Genomic DNA, 19,984 nt, shown 5'->3' with positions numbered 1-19,984 from the left:
CAGGGATACACACCCACACACACACACACACACACACACACATATGCGCCTCCGCCGCCGCCACCATCACCACCCGGCGCTCTCTCGCAAGACTCCGGGGTAGCGCAGCCGGGCCCTGCCGCCCTCGTCTCGGACGCAGTGCCTCCCCGCAGACCCTGCTGCCTCGCCGGCAGGCGCGATCGTCTCCCGCCGCCCGCTCACCCCCTCCCCTCCCCGCCCCAAAGCAACGGCCCCTCTCGCCACGCCACCGAGGAGCCTCCATGTGTTTGGAGGAGAGGCAGCCGCCTCCGCCGCCGCCGCTGGTCGCTGAGCCTCTCCGCAGGCTGCTTTCCGGCGACCGCCGCTTCTCTTGGATTCCCGAGCGCGAAGGCGAGGCCAGAAGCAGCAACAGCAGCAGCAGCAGCAGCGGCGGGCAAAGGATTCCCGCCGCCACCCCCCGCCCTCCAGCGGCAAGTGCCGCCTCAGCCGGCCAGCCTCCGAGCTCGCTTCTCCAGCCGCGTCTTCGCGCCTGCCTGCCGCCTTGCCTTGCCCGGCAACCCCAAACCGCTGAGGCTGCAAACCGCCGCTGCTGCCGCCGCCGCCGCCGCTGAACACTGACGGACGGACGGCCGCTGCCGCCGCTGGCCTTGCTTTCAGGTTTGGCTTGCTGGGTATGTTGGGGGTGGGGGAGAAGAAGGGGGAGGATCCCTCCGGCCCGGGTTAAAAGTGCAGCGGAGGATGGAGGCTGGCTGGAAGAGGGCAGGGAGGAGAGGAGAACGCCTGGGAGCAAATCTCCTGCAGACAATAGCTGGGGAAGGGAAGGGAAGAGGCGCTGGGTTTAGATCTTTCCCAATTGGGGATAACGGCCAGGCTGGCCAGAGACTCATCCTGAGCGCTTGTCTCCTTTCCATCTAGTGCGGCTTCTACCCCCGTCCCTCCCCCACCCCACCCTTCGCCCTGCTCCAGCTCTGACCATGATGGACCTGAAGGTGGACGAGGAGGAGGTGGAAAACGGGCAGCCGGTCAGCATCGAGGCATTTGCCAGCAGTTCCACGCTGCACGGCCTGTCCCACATCTTCTCCTACGAGCGCCTGTCAGTCAAGCGCATCTTCTGGACCCTGTGTTTCCTGGGCTCCTTCGCCGTGCTGGTCTTTGTCTGCAATGAGAGGATCCAGTACTACTTTCTCTACCCTCACGTCACCAAGCTGGACGAGGTGGCTACCACCCACATGACCTTCCCAGCCATCACCTTCTGCAACCTCAACGAGTTTCGCTTCAGCCAGGTGACCAAGAATGATCTGTACCATGCTGGGGAGCTCCTCGCCCTGCTCAATAACAGGTGGGTCAAAGGATGGGGAGGGAGAAACCACCATCCCAGCCTACCCACCCCCATGACCTGCGAGTGTGCAAAGCCAGAGGTCCCGAAGCATCTCTGGGATGGTGTGCAACAGTTGGCGCACTTGTGGCGATGGTGTGTGTGTGTGTGTGTTGGGACGTATTTGAACTGGGCACTGAAGTGTGCAACGTGTATATTTTCATAGTGTGATCTGACACACATTTGAGAGTGCTTCTGCGTGACAAGCTATTTAGCACTGGCAGAACGGCATACAGTTTCCGTATTGTTGTCAAGAAAACGGCATGGCTTGTGTCTATAAAGTCCGCAGGAGTAGAATCCAAAAGTTGAGGGAGATTTGACTTTATATATTTGGTCTGGATCTCATCAGGCTTTGGAGGTGGTTTGTGTCTGTCAGCTGACCTTTTCCCAGGTTATCTGCCCCTTTGATTCCCCACCGTCACACTCCTGTAAGGTAGGAAGGACTGAAATCGTGTCTGCTTCAAGTCACCCCAGTGAGTTCCTATGCCTGAACATTGCCAGCTCTTCTTCAAGACAGTCAGGTGGCTCCGTGTACTTGACTCCTTTCAGATGCAATGCATATCACCGTAAAAGCTGTCTGCCACCTGCTTGTGGCGAACAGTCCCCTATGGCCCCCACGGAGCCTGCCTTGATCCCGTGTTCCCTATTTTACTCTGTTCATGCACTTTAAGGGTGATGTGCTCCCATGCTGTGGATTGAACCACGAGTATTTATTGTAGAGCTGAATGTATTCTTGACACAAGGCGGCTAATGTTGTCTGCTGCTTGAACTCCCCTGTTTTCAGACTCCTGGAGCTGAGATCTGTAGCCAGTCACGAATCAGCCTGAGAGGGGAAATCAGAGTTTGGGTGTCCTGGATATCAGCTGCAGAGGAGCAACAGGGGGGAAACCCCTTCTGAGTGGAAACTGAGCCCTTGGAAGCTGAGGCTGCCGACTGCTGTGTTTTCTAAGGGTTACAAAAAACAGCTCCCAAGTCAGGATTCCAAGAAGCCCCCTTAAAAAAAAAAAAAAACCACCCCAATTTCATCTTTCTCATCTCAGCATTTTACTGCCCTCTACTGGAGAGAATTGCAACTCCCCAGCACATAAAGTAACATCTCCTTTGAACTGAGCTTGACTCCTATGAATTAACATATCTGCGTTGTTTTCTTGGCAACCACACAAAAGTGGTTGGCTGGTGTTTTCATCCAGGATTTGTTTTGACTTCCCAGTCTATAGTCTTGGGATTACCGGGCAGTCTCCCATCTAGGACTAACCAGGTTCTTAGTAAATACCTGAAACCAGGTATTGGTCAATTTGATTAGGCCAGCCTCAGCCAGGTGCTTCCTTGTAACTTGGTTCAATTGTATTCCTAAACACAGAAGGAGAGGGTGAGATTTTCTGTCAATTAGTTTTTATAGATTTTAACTCAGGATGGTATGAAATTTAAATGGAGGGAGGAGAAGAGCTAGTACTTTGATCCTCATGTTGCAAAGCTTGCTACTGGGATGGGATCTTTTTCAAGTGATGGGACTTCAAATAATGGAGGAATTTTCACAATTAAGAGGCTGGAGCAGAATGTTATTTTCTCAGTGCATCCAAATATCAGAATGATTTTTCTCCGTTCTCCGTTCTTTTTTCTATTGAAGTCCATGGTTCTTGGAATTGTATTTTATCTGAGTAATTTTATTGCTTGACAATAAAATTGACATTATTGCTTGACAAATATTTCGCTACTTGCCTGGAGCAACTGATCCCCATTGCCTGTCTTGCTACCTGCTCTCTACCCAAGTGGAGTAGACAAATATAACTATAGTACTGAATCATGGAAAAAAAGCAAATTTTACAAAATGTCCCCCCCACCCCCGTTCCTTTAAGAGCTGTTCTTTGGCCAAAATGCACTATTTCATAGGACATAACAAATCGTCCTTTATTTCAGCACATAACGCCCCCCGCAAAAAAAAAAAAGAACTAGTTGGACTGGACCAAAACAAAAAAAAATCAAGCCCTATTTCTAGTAACTGCCAGCCAGATGGTAGTGGAAAATTTAAAAATCTAAAAACAGACATTAAAAACAATTGGCCTTTCTTCCAGCCCTGCCTTTCCTAATGAGGTGTGGTGGTAGATTGCCGCTGACCAAGGAGGCTTTGTTTAGCTGTCAGGGCTCAGAGCTTGGGGTAAACAGCTCCTCCATGCTTTTGCCTCTACCTCTTTTTAAAACTGCCTAATTTAATGGTCGTTAATTTAGTCGGGATTGGTTTTGTAAGTTAACACGTGGCATTTTAATGAAAAACCTGCTGCCCTGAGCTAAGCCAGTGGTCCATCTAATCAATTGGGTTTCATGCCAATGAAGAGAGCCGGTTTGGTGTAATGTTTAAGGCGCCAGCCTAGAAACCAGGAGACTGTGAGTTTTAGTGCCACCTTAAGCAGGAAAGCCAGCTGGGTGATTTGCGGCCTGTCATAACTCTGTCAGCTCAGCTCACCTCACAGGGTTGTTGTTGTTGTGGAGAAAATAGGAGGGGGAAGGAGTATTAGGTATGTTCTCTGCCTGGAGTTATTTATAAAGTAATAAAGGTGGGGTAAGAAAAATATAATAAGTAAATAAAAATAGAAATGGCCAAATCTGGGAACCATCAGCTAAGCATATTTCTGTCACTTTATTCTGAATCTCTCTTGTGGGGGTCGAATCCAAAATTTAGGGCAGACTTGGTAGCCTGTCTTTGCTCCTTGTAGGCAGTATGGCTTGGATTTCTTGCTACCTGCTTCCTAAAATAATACGTATATATGAATATATATTGTATTCTTTTCCACAACTGTAATTTGGGAAAAAGACAAGAAAGGTGGGTAGCATAGGCAGCTTGCATTTATGTAATTGTAGCAGTCCGACCCATGGCACTCATCTAATGTGGTTCTTTATACGTGTAAAATATGCCATCTGCTAATACATCAGGGGTTTTAAAAACTCTCGTAGACAATAACTGTATATGTGTTGGTGTTGGTTTTGGGTGGTGATATAGAAGCCTTATGGTTTCTTGTTCTTGGTTCTTATGACAGAAGGAGCCTTGCCCAAAGCCAAGAATGGGATGTCTGAGGAGCTTCAAAATTGACACTCCTGCACTTCCACACCACAAGATTAGTGATAAACTGTTCTCCTGTTCCCATTGTTCCACTACAGGGGAAAGATGGTTTTGGGATCTGGATTGTTGCATACAGTTTTGCATATTTATGGGAAACAAGCAACATATGCATAACCCTGGTAGATTTGCTTATCCCAAGAATCAAATTTATTGGTTTCTTGATGGGGAATATGTTTCCGATTTATCCTTTAATTTTGTCCAGCCGAGCAACATTTAGGGTTGGCCATAGGCTGCTCTGAAAAATTACAGAATTTTTCACATCCAAAAAATGTGCCAGCCAGATACTAATTCCTCTAAGTGCTGAGAAGCTAATGGGCTACTAGTTGACATTAGTCCCACAGCACTGGCCAGGTTTTCTCAGTCTGGGGCCATCCAAATATGACATCTTCCAGACTTCACCCGTCAGAGTTTAGATAAATCTTGAAATCATTAGATAGAAATGTCAATCAAGTAATACCAGTGAATCCATCCTATACAATTGAATGTTACAGGGCTCCTTGGAATGGTGTCATTCTGCCCTTCTCTGGTCAGCCAGGGAAAGCCTCCATTCTTCTCCCTATGCCCAGCAACCTGTTCATTCCCTTCAGAAATCTGCTTAAATGCCTGCTCTTTTATTTATAACCCTTATTGATTCCTTTTTGCAAATAGAAAGTAATTTAGACATGCAGAAATCAACGTATCAAAGACACGATCAAAAGTGTTCCAGGGATCCTGCTCGCCTAAGTCATCCAAAAGCGAATAAAATGTCGTACTGGCAAGTGTTACTGGCCAGTGTTTTCTGGCCACTAAATAGCTGCAGCATCCCAATCTAACCCTCTTCATATAAACAGGATCTGTATGGGGGTCATTCAAAATGGTCTACCAATTCTGGGTTATCAAAAAAAGCCACTAAAAGAGGATATATGTAGCTCAGGGTTGAACTATGGAGTCCTTGATGTACTCTTGAGTTTGTTTGCTTGCTTGCTTGCAGGGCTTTCATTACCTAAGTAACGTCATAATTTTGGGGTTTGCACCCTGTTTATATGCAGTAGCTTGACCTGCCAGTGTGGTATGGTTTTCTCAAAAAGGACCGTAAGCTGCAGGCCATACTAGAAGTACTTATAGCCACCATTACACATTTGTGTATGTTGGAGATTTAGGGACAGACATTTTTCCAGGTTTCACCGGCGTACTTTGCAATTCTAATTGATTCTAATAGCCTGTTTTGTTGAACAGGTGCAGACAAACTGGGCAACATCCAAATTTTGCATTTGCAACCTGCACTGATTTGGCATATGCGTATATATTGGGTGGCTGGTACTCGAGAACTATTATAGAACAATAGAAGGCCCTGAATTGTCTTCTCGGCCACTAGAAAGCTTCTTCAGGGCTTTCACTGAACCTTTGCAATTTTTCCAAGCATTGACCATTCTTTTCTAGTCCTTATAGACAAGGAACTAGTTTTAAAACAAAGTGAGATTCTGGGAATTAAAGGTGTCTCAAGAATCACTATTCAAGTGCCAGAATTTTAGCATTTTGATGGCTGTCCTAGTAGGAGAACAGAGAGCATTCCTGTAAGGTAGGAAAGCAACTAGTGTAGCCACTGCCCTTTTGGCCTTTTGCAAGGGCATTAACCCAGGCTCTGCCAACTGACTTGGGGTCCTGATGGAAGTGCTCTGTGCTGGAGGTGGCTGGTGGACTCATAGGGAAGAGGCCACCCCTGTACCATTCTGGCTTGTGGCCTTTCTGGTTTTGGACCTACGTAATCTTGTTAAGTATAACATTTATTGTTTTAATTGTAAGCTTCCTGGAGTCCCATTGTAGACTGAGATGGGCAAGATATAAATTTAATAAATAAATAAACAAACCGCAAACTGTTGTGGTGGGAGTTGAGTTTGGAGACCTCAAAAGAAGGAACTAGGTGCCTTGAGCCTTGCAAAAGACACCCATTAAACAACACTCCCCCTCCCCCCCCCCACGATGCTTCACTGTATGCCTTCCCACCACCACCACATCTCATCTTGACTTCTGCCACATTTGGAACGTGGCTTTTGACACTGTTTAGTGCAGGCTTCAAGCCAGCTGAACTTCCACTTCTCTGCTCTAATAAAAGGCGTTGTTCGCTTTTGGCCTGGGATATTCACGCTTTTCTTCTCAGGTCTCATTCAGAGCTCATTCTCTCCTTTCAAAGGATGATCCTCATCCACCAAGCAAGCTAATGAAGAAGAGGCTGGGTTGAAACATTAAAGCTGGCACATCCTGTACCCCGGGGAGATAGGAAGTATTGAAAACCACTTCTTCGATTCCCCAAAGAGACATGACTTGACTGCTGTTAATGAAGCGGAGACAATGTGTATTGGTATTAAACATCCACAGGCTGTGAAGGGGGTAAATGCATACACAAATGTGTGCAAGGCTATGCCTAAACATTTTGACTGCCTCTTTCCAGAATATAAACTCAGTACACTTACACCGCTCACTGTTTCACATGCACTCCCTTCTTTATGACAAGAGTTGTCATAAAATCAAGGGAACAGCCGATATCTGCCTTTTTGGGGGGCGGGAGGTAGTGTGTAGCTGTCGTGCAGGAGAACGACATCTTGGTTGCTAATGTAAAATGTGTTATGCCTTTGGAGAATGGAAAAGCTGCCTCAGTGGCAAGTGGCTGTTTTTTTTTCCTCCTTTTTTTAGGAGTAATTATATAATCTGAAGATGCCTGGTTAGTCTTGCAAGGAGTGAAGAACAGTTGCTTATCTTCAGAGAAGGGCCTCAGTGTTAGGTTTTAATTACACTGTGCTTTCACTGCTGGAACTGAGAAGTCCCAGGTGTATCTCCAGCATCCATCTGACCATCCCACTTTATCTTACAGGTGCTTTTCCTGGGAACATCGGAGGCTTGGGTGCTTTCGCCGTGAACTGAACCAGCTCAACCGATATAACCCCTGTGACTATGTTCTGGTTTGTTTTTTTTTCCCTCTCAGGTATGAGATTCCAGACACCCAAATGGCTGATGAGAAACAGCTGCAGATCCTGCAGGAGAAGGCAAATTTCCGCAACTTCAAGCCCAAACCTTTTAACATGCGGGAGTTCTCGGACCGAGCTGGCCATGATATCCAGGAAATGCTGCTCTCCTGCTTGTTCCGTGGGGAACCATGTGGCCCCGCTGACTTCAAAGTGGTGAGTGCTTGGCTTCTTGTCTCTCTGAAGATGGTGAGGTAGGGAGCAAGCATTACTTTTGGATCATGATGTTGGGTATCCATAGAGAGAAGAACCTGTGTTGTGCACGGCGTTGGCGTCATTGTGGAGGAAAGAGGAAGCAGTCTGCTGTATTGACTTGTTGTGACAGTGAAGATAGGCCTATTTCTTTATTATTGCTTACATAAACTTATAGACTACTACAGCACATTGACTTGAAGTGTTTTACAAGAACAGGCAGAATTTAAAAAAACGTAGCGATTAAAAAAAAGAAAAGAAAACAAGCAAACAAACAAACCTCAGCCCACATTATATAAAAGCTGTGATCAGACAAAATAAAATGGAACAAAAAAAAAACCCAAACAGAAAATAGAAGATCAGCCCAAATGCCTCTTGAAAAAGAGGCAAATGCCTCTTGAAAAAGAGGCAAATGCCTCTTGAAAAAGAGGCTGTCTTAATAGTCTATTGAAAACCCCAACAATTTGGGTATGAAATGGACCTCAAGGGATAAGCACAATTTGGGGCTATTCCCCAAAAAGAGGCCTATTGCTTGCTTTTGAGATGGAGATCCAATGCATCCTCTTTTGAGAAGACCTCACAAGATGGACGTTTTTCAGAGGAGATGGACCTCAAGGTAAGCAGGAGCTGTGCCTTTAAAAAGTGCTTTAAACTAGCTATTTGAATTTTGACCCAGAAACCTACTGGCAACCAGCGCAGTGACAATTGCACAGGTGTTAATGCTGTAGCAATAACACACCTCCATCAGTAGCAGCAGGACCGTTACAATCTGAATCATGTTCAAAAGCAACCTCATGTAGTGTGCATTACAGCAGTTTGATTGGAAGGCAACAAGAGCATGAGTCACTGTCAGAAGGACTTCCTCTTTGAAAAAGGACTGCAACCGTTGAAGTTGTGCAAAAGTTCCCATAGTCATGGTCTCCCTCTACTGTTCAAGCAGGAATCTTGATAACCTTCCCTTGCAGATCTGATCTTTTAAGGAGAGTGTGGTCCTTTTAGACCTAAACTAAGAACAGAAGGAAAGACTGTTTATCTACAAACAGCCCTTCCATCTTATTCTGATTCAGTTTGATTTTGTTGTTGTTGTTGCTGCTGTTCCATACAAACTAATTTGACTAATTTCCCCCTGTATGTTCCATTTAGTTCCTCACAACTTTTAGGAACAAACCAAGGACTTCCTCTCTTATCTCCAAACTTGCCTGGGATAGTGGTATATAATTGAATATAATCGGCGCATAAAGAGCAGCTCACTCCAACTGATCAATTTATGTAAACATTAAATGGCATCAGAGAGAGAACCGAACTCTATGGCAGCCACACATCAGAATATGTACAATGGAATCATAGGCCTGAAAGGGACCTTGGAGGTCTTCTAGTCCAACTCCCTGCTCAAGTTGACAGCAGGAGTCTTATACCATCCCCGCCAAATGGTTCTCCAGTCTATTTTTGAAAACCTCCACCGACGGAGACCCACAACTCCAGGAGACAAGCTATTCCATTTATGAATTGTTCTCACTGTTGGAATTTTTCCCCTTAATTCTAGGCTGTGTCTCTCTTTGACAAGCTTCCATCCATTCTTGCCCTGCCCTCTGGTGTTATAGAGAATAAGTCAATCACTTCTTCTTTGTGATAGCGTATTATAGTTTTAGAAGACAGTTATCATGTCCGTCCCCCCAGGCCTTCTCTTTGATTGGCTAGACATACTCAGGTTCCTCAACTGTTCATCGTGCAAGATAGCCCCCAGACCCTTTATCATCTTAATTGCTCTTCTCTGCACCCTTTCTAGGATCTCAACATCTTTTTTGTATCATGGTGTCCAGACCTGGATACAGTATTCCAAGTACAGACCAGTGCAGGGTAAAATGGTACTATCACTTCTCATTGTCTTGACACTATCCCTCTGTTGATGCAGCCTAGGATTGCATTGATATTTTGGGGGACGCTGCAATGGTGGTCCATTAGGACACCTAAATCCCTCTCATACTTACTATTGTTGAACCAAGCACCACCTGTTCTGCACCTGTGTGTTCTATTTTTCCTGCCTAAGTGCAGGACCTTACTTTTCTCACCACTGAGTTGCATCTTGTTGGATAGGGCCCATGCTCAAGTCTGTCAAGATCGTTCTGGATCTTGAGGCTATCTTCAAAAAGTATTAGCTATGTCCCTCAGCTGGGTGTTGTCTGCAAATTTGATGAGTTCAGCTATAAGTTCAACAAGCTCAACTATTCCTCCCTTCCAACTACCAATTGGAACTGCCCTTTTAGGAAGGGTCAGGATCACCAGAAAATGATGCCCTCAGCCTCACAAACGGTACAAAATACCACAGTCAATATTATTCAATGCCACCAAAATGCCCCATTGTACCAGATATGCACTCCCTTCATGTGGCTCCTGATGACAGTCATTCACTGGAATAACCCATGCTGAAATCTAAGGGATCTAAATAATTCATTTATCTAGGCTGTGTGACAGCTAAAGCCACACTATCTTCTTCAAAAATCTTCTCCCCCCCAATAAGAAGATTAGAAAATGGGCAAAAGTTGTCAAAAATTGCTGTTTGAGAGATCCTCTGCTAGGAGGGACACACTACTGCCTCCATCAAGGCAAATAGTTGTACCCCTTCTACTAAAGAGGCATTTTTCCTTTCCAAAATGAAGTTTCTGGGTCCAATGCATGATGGTGGGTCTTAAGCTACCCTCTCCACTTGCTTAGACTGTGAGTTCAAAAGAATCCAGGATGATTTCTCAAGATATAACCTCACTAATCTTGCTGTACTGAAATCAAATGGCATCCAATATAAAATGAATATGAGCAACTTTATCAACAAGGACTTAAAAGCGTTATCACAGCAGCCTGCAAGAAAAACTTCCCACCTGCTCCTCAGCAGAAGGTTGTGGATAAGCTTGTAGAAGGCACTGGACAAGAATCTGTTCTTAACAACCCCATGTTTAGTTGCATTCACTCTTCATTCTCATAATATTGGTCTAGGCATCTCTTTTGACCCTTCAGCTTCTGGAGACCCTTGATTATCCAAGAAGCAGGATCAGTGACTATAGAGAGGCCACATGGGAGCAGTCTTGTCCAACACCTTTCCTATCTCTGAGTTCCACAGTTCAAAAAAGCGTCGACAGACCTTTCTGCCTGGTCCCTAGGAAAAATCTCCCATGCATCTTTAGAAAACCCATAGGGTCCATCAGGCCACCCTAATTTATTCCACACCATTGCAGAGATAGAACATAATCCACATATCGACCATATAACAACCTGACCTGATTATCTTGTCTTCCAACAACTAAACACATCTCATATGCTCTAAGGTCAACACCAGAACTAACACATGACTGCCTGTGTCTGCCAGCCTAGAAGTCATCTGGAAGAAACTCATAGTTACCATGGAGGACGTGCCATGCTAGTCCTATGTAAATCCTACACTTAGAGCATTACCTGAAACCCTCCCATTTCTAATGGCTTTGGGACTCCAACACCAGCCTGGCAATGAGATCTAATTGTTCAGGCAGGGTGGCTGCTGGGTAGCAGAATGATCAGTACATATCAGCAGCCATAGTTTGACTCTATGGCCCAACTTCAACTCTCAGGCATTCACACCTGGTTATCTATAAATACCTGGTTATCTATAAAAGTATATCTAATCACAATTAAGGTGTCACAAAATGCAGCCCCAACTCCCCCTGGCCTTGGAGTTGGGGCTGCTGAGCCAAACAGAGAAGGGTAAATCTTGCCATGGTTATATCCATGTCTGTGTCCAATTGTGCTTCCTTTCAATGATGCCTGGCAGGTCTGCACACTCATCTATCACCAGGTTTTGCATGAATGTGGTCTTACCACACAGAAACGTGACATTCAACAGCAATAGCCTGAGGCCACCTTCCAGACCCAGAAAGGAGGTGGATGGTTTAGAAGCAGGCACTTTCCACAAAATGAGTCTCCTTTCTCCTGGATGGGCAAGACCATTGCATCCAGCCATACCCCCACCAATAACCCATCGCTGTAGGAATTTGTTGCTCAACATCAGCATCTTCTGAGATTTCACAGATCCCTCCCAAACTGTCCCAAACTGTTTTCATATCCTACACTAACCTACTCCCATATCACATAACTCAGTGGGGCGACATATCACTCATGCTACCCTGTTTAGAATCATAATAAATGCAGGATGGGTTCCCTAATACCCAGCTGTGTGCTCCTTAACGTTTGCTTCCAATTTTGAGCCATTGTGGGTTCACTGCAGGGTGACAGCAGGACCATGCAGGATAATTAATTCAGTGCCTTCTGTCCAAGTTGATGACACCTACTCTAAGTTTAGTTAATATCATTTGACATAGTTAAATGATGAAATAATTACCCACCGATTTAATCAATTTAAACGATTGCTTTTAAAAAAAAAAACCTGCTGTGGAAAATATATACAGGAATCAAAGACAATTATTTTGAATAACTAATATACTTTGAGAATCAAATATAACATGTCCAAAATGTGAGTTCCTATGAAGCAACAGTTGAAGACATTTTATACCCTGGAGATGAGTTTCCTACAGACATCTCAGTTCTGTGTGATGAAGAATGTTGGGAGAGAAAAAGTTTTAGACTGATTCAGTAGGACTCGTCTTAGGGCAACAACTGGGAACTTGGGCAACGGGTACTTTAACATTTTAGAGTGTTTTTGCGTTCAGTACACAGTGTGCCTTGGTATATGCTAATGCCTATATGTCTCTATTAAATGGGATTAATTCCAGGTCCAAACTTATTGATTAAAAGACTATGTAAATCCAGCATGTTATTATTTCTGATGGGCGGAGCTTGCAATTCCATGTTGTTGTTGCTCTTCCCCTTCCTCTTCCCCTCTCTCTTCCTCTGTCTCCTTCTCGTTCCCATATATTTGCAAAGTGTGCTTTGTTTTGCACTGTGCTCAGCTAGTTCTTCCAGCAAAGCTATCAGTTGCATGTCGCAACAAGAGGATTTGTTTATCAGTGGGTTTGTGGCAAAGGTGGAGGTTGAATTGAGACTGAGAGGGAGTCACTGGCCTAAGATTGCCCATCTGGCTTCCATGCCTAAGAGAGGACCAGACCCCAAATCTCCCTGCTCCTAGTCGAGCATCTTAACCACTGTACTGTGATGTCTCCATTGTATAAAGAACCATAAAGATCTGTGGATGGTTCAGAGCAGAGTTAACAAATAGCTGCAGAGGAAATAAATTTACCATTCTGTATCCTCAAAGGCAAAAAAAATTTAATCTGTTGGAAACCTGGATTTGCCTAGGTGTATGGCAATGAATGCTATGGCAACTGTGTGGACACAGTAAGGCATTGTGGCCCAAGCTGAACTGTGCATGTTTGTGGCTTTGGAAAGATGCTCTGTTTGGGGGAGGGGTGTGCAGCATTAAATAAACAACAGGCAGGGAAACTGTTATGGGGGAAAGTGGCTGTTTTCCAGCTTCTACAATTTGCTGTCCCTTTGGAAAGAAGCCTTTGGTAGTAGTAGCTAGATACAGGTATTGATATGGAATGGAAGATATGAGATATGTTTATTAGTACCACTGAATTGTTTTGATGCCTACTGCTCTTGGCTGAAGTTAGAGCTTCAAGACTGTTGCAGAACAGAGGTTTCTACCTTGCTGTGATTGGCTCTGGATATCATGGGGAAAAATAAACCAGCTTGTTGATATGTGTTTGCTTTTGCGTTGGGCTACTATTGCTGTTTTGTCTCATCCAAAGAGAAACTTCAGAGGGTTCTGTTGACATTGCTGAAGTGGTTTAGCTGTTTAAGCCTCTCATTTCTAAAGGGCAAATCAGAGCCAAAAAAAAAAAGCGAGGATCTCCAGTAATGGCTCAGTCAAGTTCCATTGTGAGGGAGCACGGGAAAAAAAATGAAATGAAATGAAGAATTCCAGGTTAGGAAGTAGATCTGCGGGGATCCACGAAGGTTTTGCCATCCACAGACTGTGTGCAAATGAGAAACGCAATTCCCCAGTGTGATCCGTCAGCTCACAAAGGAGCAAATGATCCATACAAGTTCAGGTATTTGATCCAAACAAATTGGTGGAAAGGAAAGTTTCCATGAGGGATATGGAGATGTGACATTTAATGGAACAACTGTATATTCTCGGTACTGCATTAATGACATAGACTGAATAGAATTATCTACTTTTGTTTGAATCAAGAAGTAATACCAGAACGGTATTACTGGATTGCCTGCAGGCTAGTCTGCCTCTCTCACGTGGAAGCCCTACATAGCGCAGAATTGGTATGCAGTTTCCCACACATGTTACATGGGATTATTGCATGGGAGAGTTGATTCCTAAAGGCCTTTGCTTCTAAGAAGTGATTTTACAGAGCCAAACTAACCTTGGAAGACCAAAAAGAGAGACAAGGCTGACATGGAAAGAAATGTCGCCAGACACCACTGCATACAAGTAAAGCTTGATTGTGCGATTGGGAATAAGGACAAAGGACCAAAGACTTGTTAACAAATTTTCCAGTGTGTAATTGATTTTCATTTCATGGATTGTTGGTTGCAGGTGCGTTATGGCTCAGGAGCATGGCGTGTAGGGAGGAGCATGGCAGGTGGGGAGGCAGGCATTAATCCACCGCCTTAGCCTCCTTCAGCTGTTCTATGTTTCATATTTGCAATACTGCAAGGAGAAAGGCTTCCTAATATTATAAGTAACCCACATAAACCAAGGCAACTGGACTCTCTTGTTTTCTCTTTGAAGATGTTTCACTTCTCATCCAAGAAGCTTCTTCAGCTCTGACAGAATCATGGGGGAATGGAAGGATTTATACCCCTTGCAGACAGCTCAGGGGTGGGATGCTACCGGTTCGGACCAGTTCAGGCATACCGGTAGCTCCGAAGAGCAGCTGTCATAGAACCGGTTCGGTCTGACTTGCTCTGAGGATCTTCAGTTGGGCCCTCCCACCTGCCCAGGCTCCTAGGTCCTTTTTATCCTCTCAACTGTTGGGCGCATCAGAACCCATTGCCCTGCTAATCAGCTGAGAGGCTCAGAGGTTTTACTTTCATCTTAGGATATGTGCAATCAGCGAACCAGTTGTTATGCCGGTAGCATCCCACCCCTGAGGCAGCTGGTTATTTGCATCCATTTTAGAGGGTCGTTGGAGCACTTGGAGGTTTATCTGTGTCCTCAGAGTGACCTGAGTAGTGCTCCTGGTTCCTGTAGTCTGCAATTTTTCCCCCCTCTGGAAATCCATTTCTACTCCCAATACCATTCATAGGGTGTTCGTCCCAAATTGTATAGCTAAAAGTCTGTAGAGATTCTCAGTCATCCAGGTTATGGTTGTCCCCAAGGTGATTTTTCCAGTTGCCTCCTGGGGCAAACAATGTGAAAACAATGTGAGACGAGATGGGCGGCAAATAAATTTAATAAATAAAAAGACTACATTTACATTGGCTGTAAGACCATGATGGCAAGTCTGTGCCACATAAGTCACAGTTGACACGCCTTGCTGTTCTTGGTGACACGCCAAGCCCCTGGACCCTCTGGAAGTCATGTGAGAGGGCCCTGCTCTAACATGGCCTCTTGTGGACTCCAAAAACCATGCAAGCATTCTCACACAATTTCCAGAAACTTCAGAGAGAGCAGGGCCCTCTCACAAGGCCTCTGGGGCGTCTGAAAAGTGCATGAGAACAGGGAGAGCTTTTTTCAAAGACTGCAGGAACACATAAGAGAGCGTTCTCTGAAGTTTCCAGGCCTTGTGGAGTTGGTTCAGATAGGTGTTTTGATAAATATTTACAATTACTGTATATACTCGAGTATAAGCCTAGTTTTTCAGCCCAATTTTGTGCTGAAAAATCCCCCTCGCTTATACTCGAGTCAGATTCCCTCTGAAAAAAAAATGGTGTGGAGTCGCGGCCTCCGGTGGCAGCGACTCCCAACAGCCTTAGCCGGGAAGGAAAGGCAAAAGCGCTTTGCCTTTCCCTTCCCGAGCGGCGGGACTGGGGCCGCGCCGGCGGTAGTGACTCCTGACTCAGGGGGCCTCCAAGGGAGGGGAAGAGAGTGACTCCTGCCTCCCGCTGTCATCATCATCTTCTTCTTTTGGGTTAGTGAATCAATTAAACCTTTCATGATAGTGAGATCGTTTCCCAAATTAATTATTTTTATTTTTGAAATTTACCAGTAGCTGCTGCATTTCCCACCTCGGCTTATACTCGAGTCAATAAGTTTTCCCAGTTTTTTGTGTAAAATTAGGTGCCTCGGCTTATATTCGATCGACTTATACTCGAGTATATACGGTATGTGTTTATCAATGAAGTAATACATTTAAATAATTTAATTTATTACTCTTCGCTATGGATTGTTTCTCTTTCATCCGAGCATTCTTAGAGCAATGATGGCTAACCTTTTGGGCTTGCGTGTCAAAAATTCAGAAAATTGCCTACCTTGATTCTGCTGGCATCTCTCTCTCTCTCTCTTTCTCTCTCTCTCCCTCTCCCTCCCTCTCTCCCTCCTCCCCTCTCTTCTCTCTCTCTCTGAGGGAGAGGGGAGTGAGGGTGAGAGAGAGGAGACAGAGAGATGCTAACAGAGTAAAAGCAGGCATTTCCTGAATTTTTGACACACCAAGCAGTGGTGGAATTCAATTATTTTTTTTTACTACCGGTTCTGTGGGAGTGGCTTGGTGGGTCTGGCAGGGGAAGGATACCGTAAAATCTCCAGTCAGAGCCGGTATTTGCCGGTTCTCTGAAATACTCAAAATTTCCGCTACCGGTTCTCCAGAACTGGTCAGAACCTGCTGAATACGCACCTCTGACGTCAAGCCCAAAAAGGTTAGCCATCACTGCTCTAAGAGTACAACCAAAGCCCATAAGGAAATGGTGGCATTTGCAGAGGAAAGGCAGAGTGTGTATTAAGGAGCAAAAGCAAAATAGAGTGGAGCATATAAAAAAGCACCAGAACTTGATTCAGCTGGGGTTGGTGCAGTTGGGAGGCCTCAGGCTGGACAGAGGCCTAAACGAAAGAAGTAATAAATAATTTTGATAGGAGAGGTTTGAAGAGAGCTGAGAGGACAGAAGGGTGACTGAAAAAGGCCAGAGGGGAAAGGTTACAACAATGAAAGTGAGAGATAATCAAACATATAAGTTTTAGGGCAAGGGGTTAGCAGAAAGATGTCTGATACTATCTTACCTTATGACTGGTGGGCATCCTCCTCTGCTTGCTTATAGCTTCTGAGATTTTGATCAGGAATTGCACAAAAAGCAGCCACCTTACCGTCTCGGTTCCTTAAAAATTACAAACTTGTTCCTTTTAAAAAAAAAAGGAGAAGGCCCGTTGTCCTCCAGATGCTTAATGTGCCCAGTGTTAATTTTTGTAACAGTGTGGTGCCTCTGAAGGACTGTCTCTAGCTCTATGAACCTCTTCAGAGGTAATTTATAGTCCCTGTGATATGTTCTGCCACATAGAAAGGTAGGATTTTTGTGAATGTGAATCAAGAGTGCCCCAATTGTAGAAATCCCTTTTGAGGGAGGTGAGACTGGCTCCTTTGTTATGTACGGCTTGGGTAAAGAATGGTTTAATCTGCTGCGTTTTTACGCTTGTGTATTATATCATTATTTCATTGTAATAGCAGAGATATTTTCACATTTTATTGTGCGATATGATTTTTGCTCTGATATTACAGGTTTTTATTATATTGTTTATGTTGTTTATATTGTGCATCGCTCTGAGAATTTGGTTGGAGAAGAGTACAGTTTATCAATTTAAGAGAGATATAAAAGAATAAATAAAATTATAGAAATATGGGAACACAAAAAATCTTGTCATATGTTTCCCTAGATACTATGGTCCTTGAAAATTTAGAAGCCAAGATTTAGAGGGAATAATCTAAGTGAAATAAAGATTTTCAGCACTGGGGAAGTACACAGGACTTCTTCAAGAAGCTCACAAGTAAAGGCCAATGAGATTCCCCTCCTTCCAAGATCTTAGTCTTTAGATCATTCCTGCAGTAGAGCAGCCGACACCTCCTTCTCTAGCTAAGTCTGAATTTCAAAATTTTCATGTGGAAAGCAAAGACCCCCCAATTTTGTTCAAACATCCCGATGCTTGTCAGGGCTGGCCACAGCTGATGGAAACTGGACCCTTGTAACACATGGATGGGCACAGGGTACCTAGCATAGTCTGACCATAGTCTATCCTTCTTTCAAAACCTCTGAAACATACCCCATGTCTAATTCAAAGCCAATGATTCAGAGCTGGAAGAAAAGAGATTGGACACATGGATACACACATTAAAAGAAGACACGCTTTTCACATAACGTATTTTGTACTGAAGCGTCTTTATCAGCTTGGTCAGGAAGCAATCCCGGGTTTGTTCTGTAGGGGCACCAGAGTTGTGGACTTCCTCCCTAGGGAAGTTCGATTGAGTGCTTTCTCCCTGTTTAAGTTTATGGCAAATGGCTATCTTAAACAGAAAGACTTTTTAAGTGTATTAATTATGGTTTCTGTTTTATTTTGGTTTTAATCAGTTATACCAGCAGTCCCCAACTTTTTGGGCAATGTGGATCAGCAGCGGAGGTGACGGCACTGGGGGGAGGGAATGGTTGCATGCACACACACACCGCTTGCACAAATGGAGCTTTGCGTACTCACACACTCACCTTCACTTGTGTGGTCCAGTTCCCAATGGGCCATGAACTGGTACCAGTCTATGGACCGTGGATTGAGGACTCCTGAGTTATACTATATATTCATTTGATGCTTTTTTTAGGACCAAAAACTGCCCTATTTCCATTTCATAAATGAATTTTTTAAAAATAATAATACTAAGAAATCTTAGTAGTGACAAAGAGAACTCTTACCAGGTTTATTTCTAATCCAAGAATGAAGAAGGCAATTGCTTGAATCAGAGATGAAGTTTATTCCAAGAATGCAATATACAAATATCAGCTGTTGAAGGTGGCTGCAGTTTAAGTCTCTCTCAACAGCCCCTTATAGAGGAAAGTCTTGCCTTTTTTGTTCTTCAAAAGCATGCAAAAACATGGCCTCTTCTCCAGGAATTCTAAGGGGGGGAAATGCACTCAGCTGGCATTCCAAGAAGTGGCACCTTTGCACTTAGACACCATACTGACGCAGCGGTGGGATTCAATTTTTTTTACTACCAGTTCTGTGGGCATGGCTTTGTGGGCGTGGTTTGGTGGGCATGGCAGGGGAAGGATACTGTCAAATCTCCATTCCCTCCCCATCCCACTAGCCTGCTTTCCAGCTCCGTTCTCCTGTGCAGGGCAACCAAAGAAGTCCCAGCCAATCAGCTGGGACTCGGGAGGCAGAGAATAGATGAGGGCGGGGCCAGTCAGAGGTGGTATTTGCCGGTTCTCTGAACTACTCAAAATTTCCACTAACAGTTCTCCAGAACTAGTCAGAACTGGCTGAATACCACCTCTGGTACTGAGCCGTGGTTTCTGCTTGATTTACATTTGTTGATTGGAAACAGTAATCTCTTTGGGGAAAAGGCTCCCTGACCCTATTTGATCAAAGAGATCACAAGTTAAGTTTTACAGAGAGAAGAATGTTCACCCAAATACAGTTTCAGACAAGGAAGAATGTCACTTAAATACACTGATGTCTTCCATTGCTTTTTGGTCTTCATTCTAGAGCCTATTCTAATTTTGATTTCGAATCTTTTGTCTTGATTTCAGCAGGAAGAATGTGTGGTAGCAGGACTTTGATTTTTTTTCCACAGAGGAGGTTGCAGATCAGACGAGTAGAAGTGTCTAAAACGTCTTCCTTTATATGTATTTCGAATCTTTTGAGGGAGTGCTAATCCTGCCTGTTAATCTGTGCAAGTATTTCAGAGCAGGGACAGCCCACAGAATAGATTCTCAAAATTCTTGCTGTTCCTGCAAATTAAAGTGCTAAGTAATGTGTCTGTAGTGTAAGGTAGTATTATAGCAGGATGGATTTGGAGTCATTCGTTCATTCTTAGTATATAGCTCTCACCTACACCAGCCAAGTGTGGCTCCAGCATTGCTTATTAATGAGACAACTCATAAGAAATTTAAGTTTTTAGGTTGTAGTGTCATATGTCTGCTTTCATATGGGTAAATTCCATTGAATGTAACCGAGTTTTGAATGTAACTGAGTAGAGCTGCATTGTTACAAAAGCAAGAATTACTTTGTTTTGTGAGAAACACATCCAGCTTCCTTCCAGCCCTCTTCCCAAAGTAAAGTAAAAGGGAAATTATGAGAACACAGCCTTGGGATATTTTTTCAAGATCTAGAATAATGAAGTCATTTGATGCAGTGAAATAATTGATCCGTCCTAATTATGGCAAGTAAAGAAGTGATAATGAGGTTTTCAA

General features: G+C 44.3%; 1 protein-coding gene across 2 annotated transcripts in view; it reads left to right on the top strand.

Moving 5' to 3' along the window:
* Positions 1 to 522: 522 nt before the first annotated feature.
* The window catches only part of ASIC1 (acid sensing ion channel subunit 1), a 226,899-nt gene continuing 207,437 nt past the window's right edge, over positions 523 to 19,984 (top strand). The window contains exons 1-3 of one of the 2 annotated variants that reach the window (XM_087953980.1): positions 523 to 636; positions 895 to 1,318; positions 7,429 to 7,624. In XM_087953980.1, coding sequence (XP_087810106.1) covers positions 954 to 1,318; positions 7,429 to 7,624 — 561 coding nt within the window. In that variant the 5' untranslated portion in view covers positions 523 to 636; positions 895 to 953. Of the gene's footprint in view, positions 637 to 730; positions 1,319 to 7,428; positions 7,625 to 19,984 lie in introns of those variants that run through there. The other variant, XM_026679991.2, reaches the window with a different exon arrangement.

Source organism: Notechis scutatus, chromosome 2, assembly GCF_049901735.1.
Source record: "Notechis scutatus isolate UNSWTSFEM ecotype Mainland chromosome 2, rNotScu1.2, whole genome shotgun sequence".
Taxonomy (NCBI): Eukaryota; Metazoa; Chordata; class Lepidosauria; order Squamata; family Elapidae; genus Notechis; species Notechis scutatus.
This window is presented reverse-complemented; position numbering and strand designations above follow the sequence as displayed.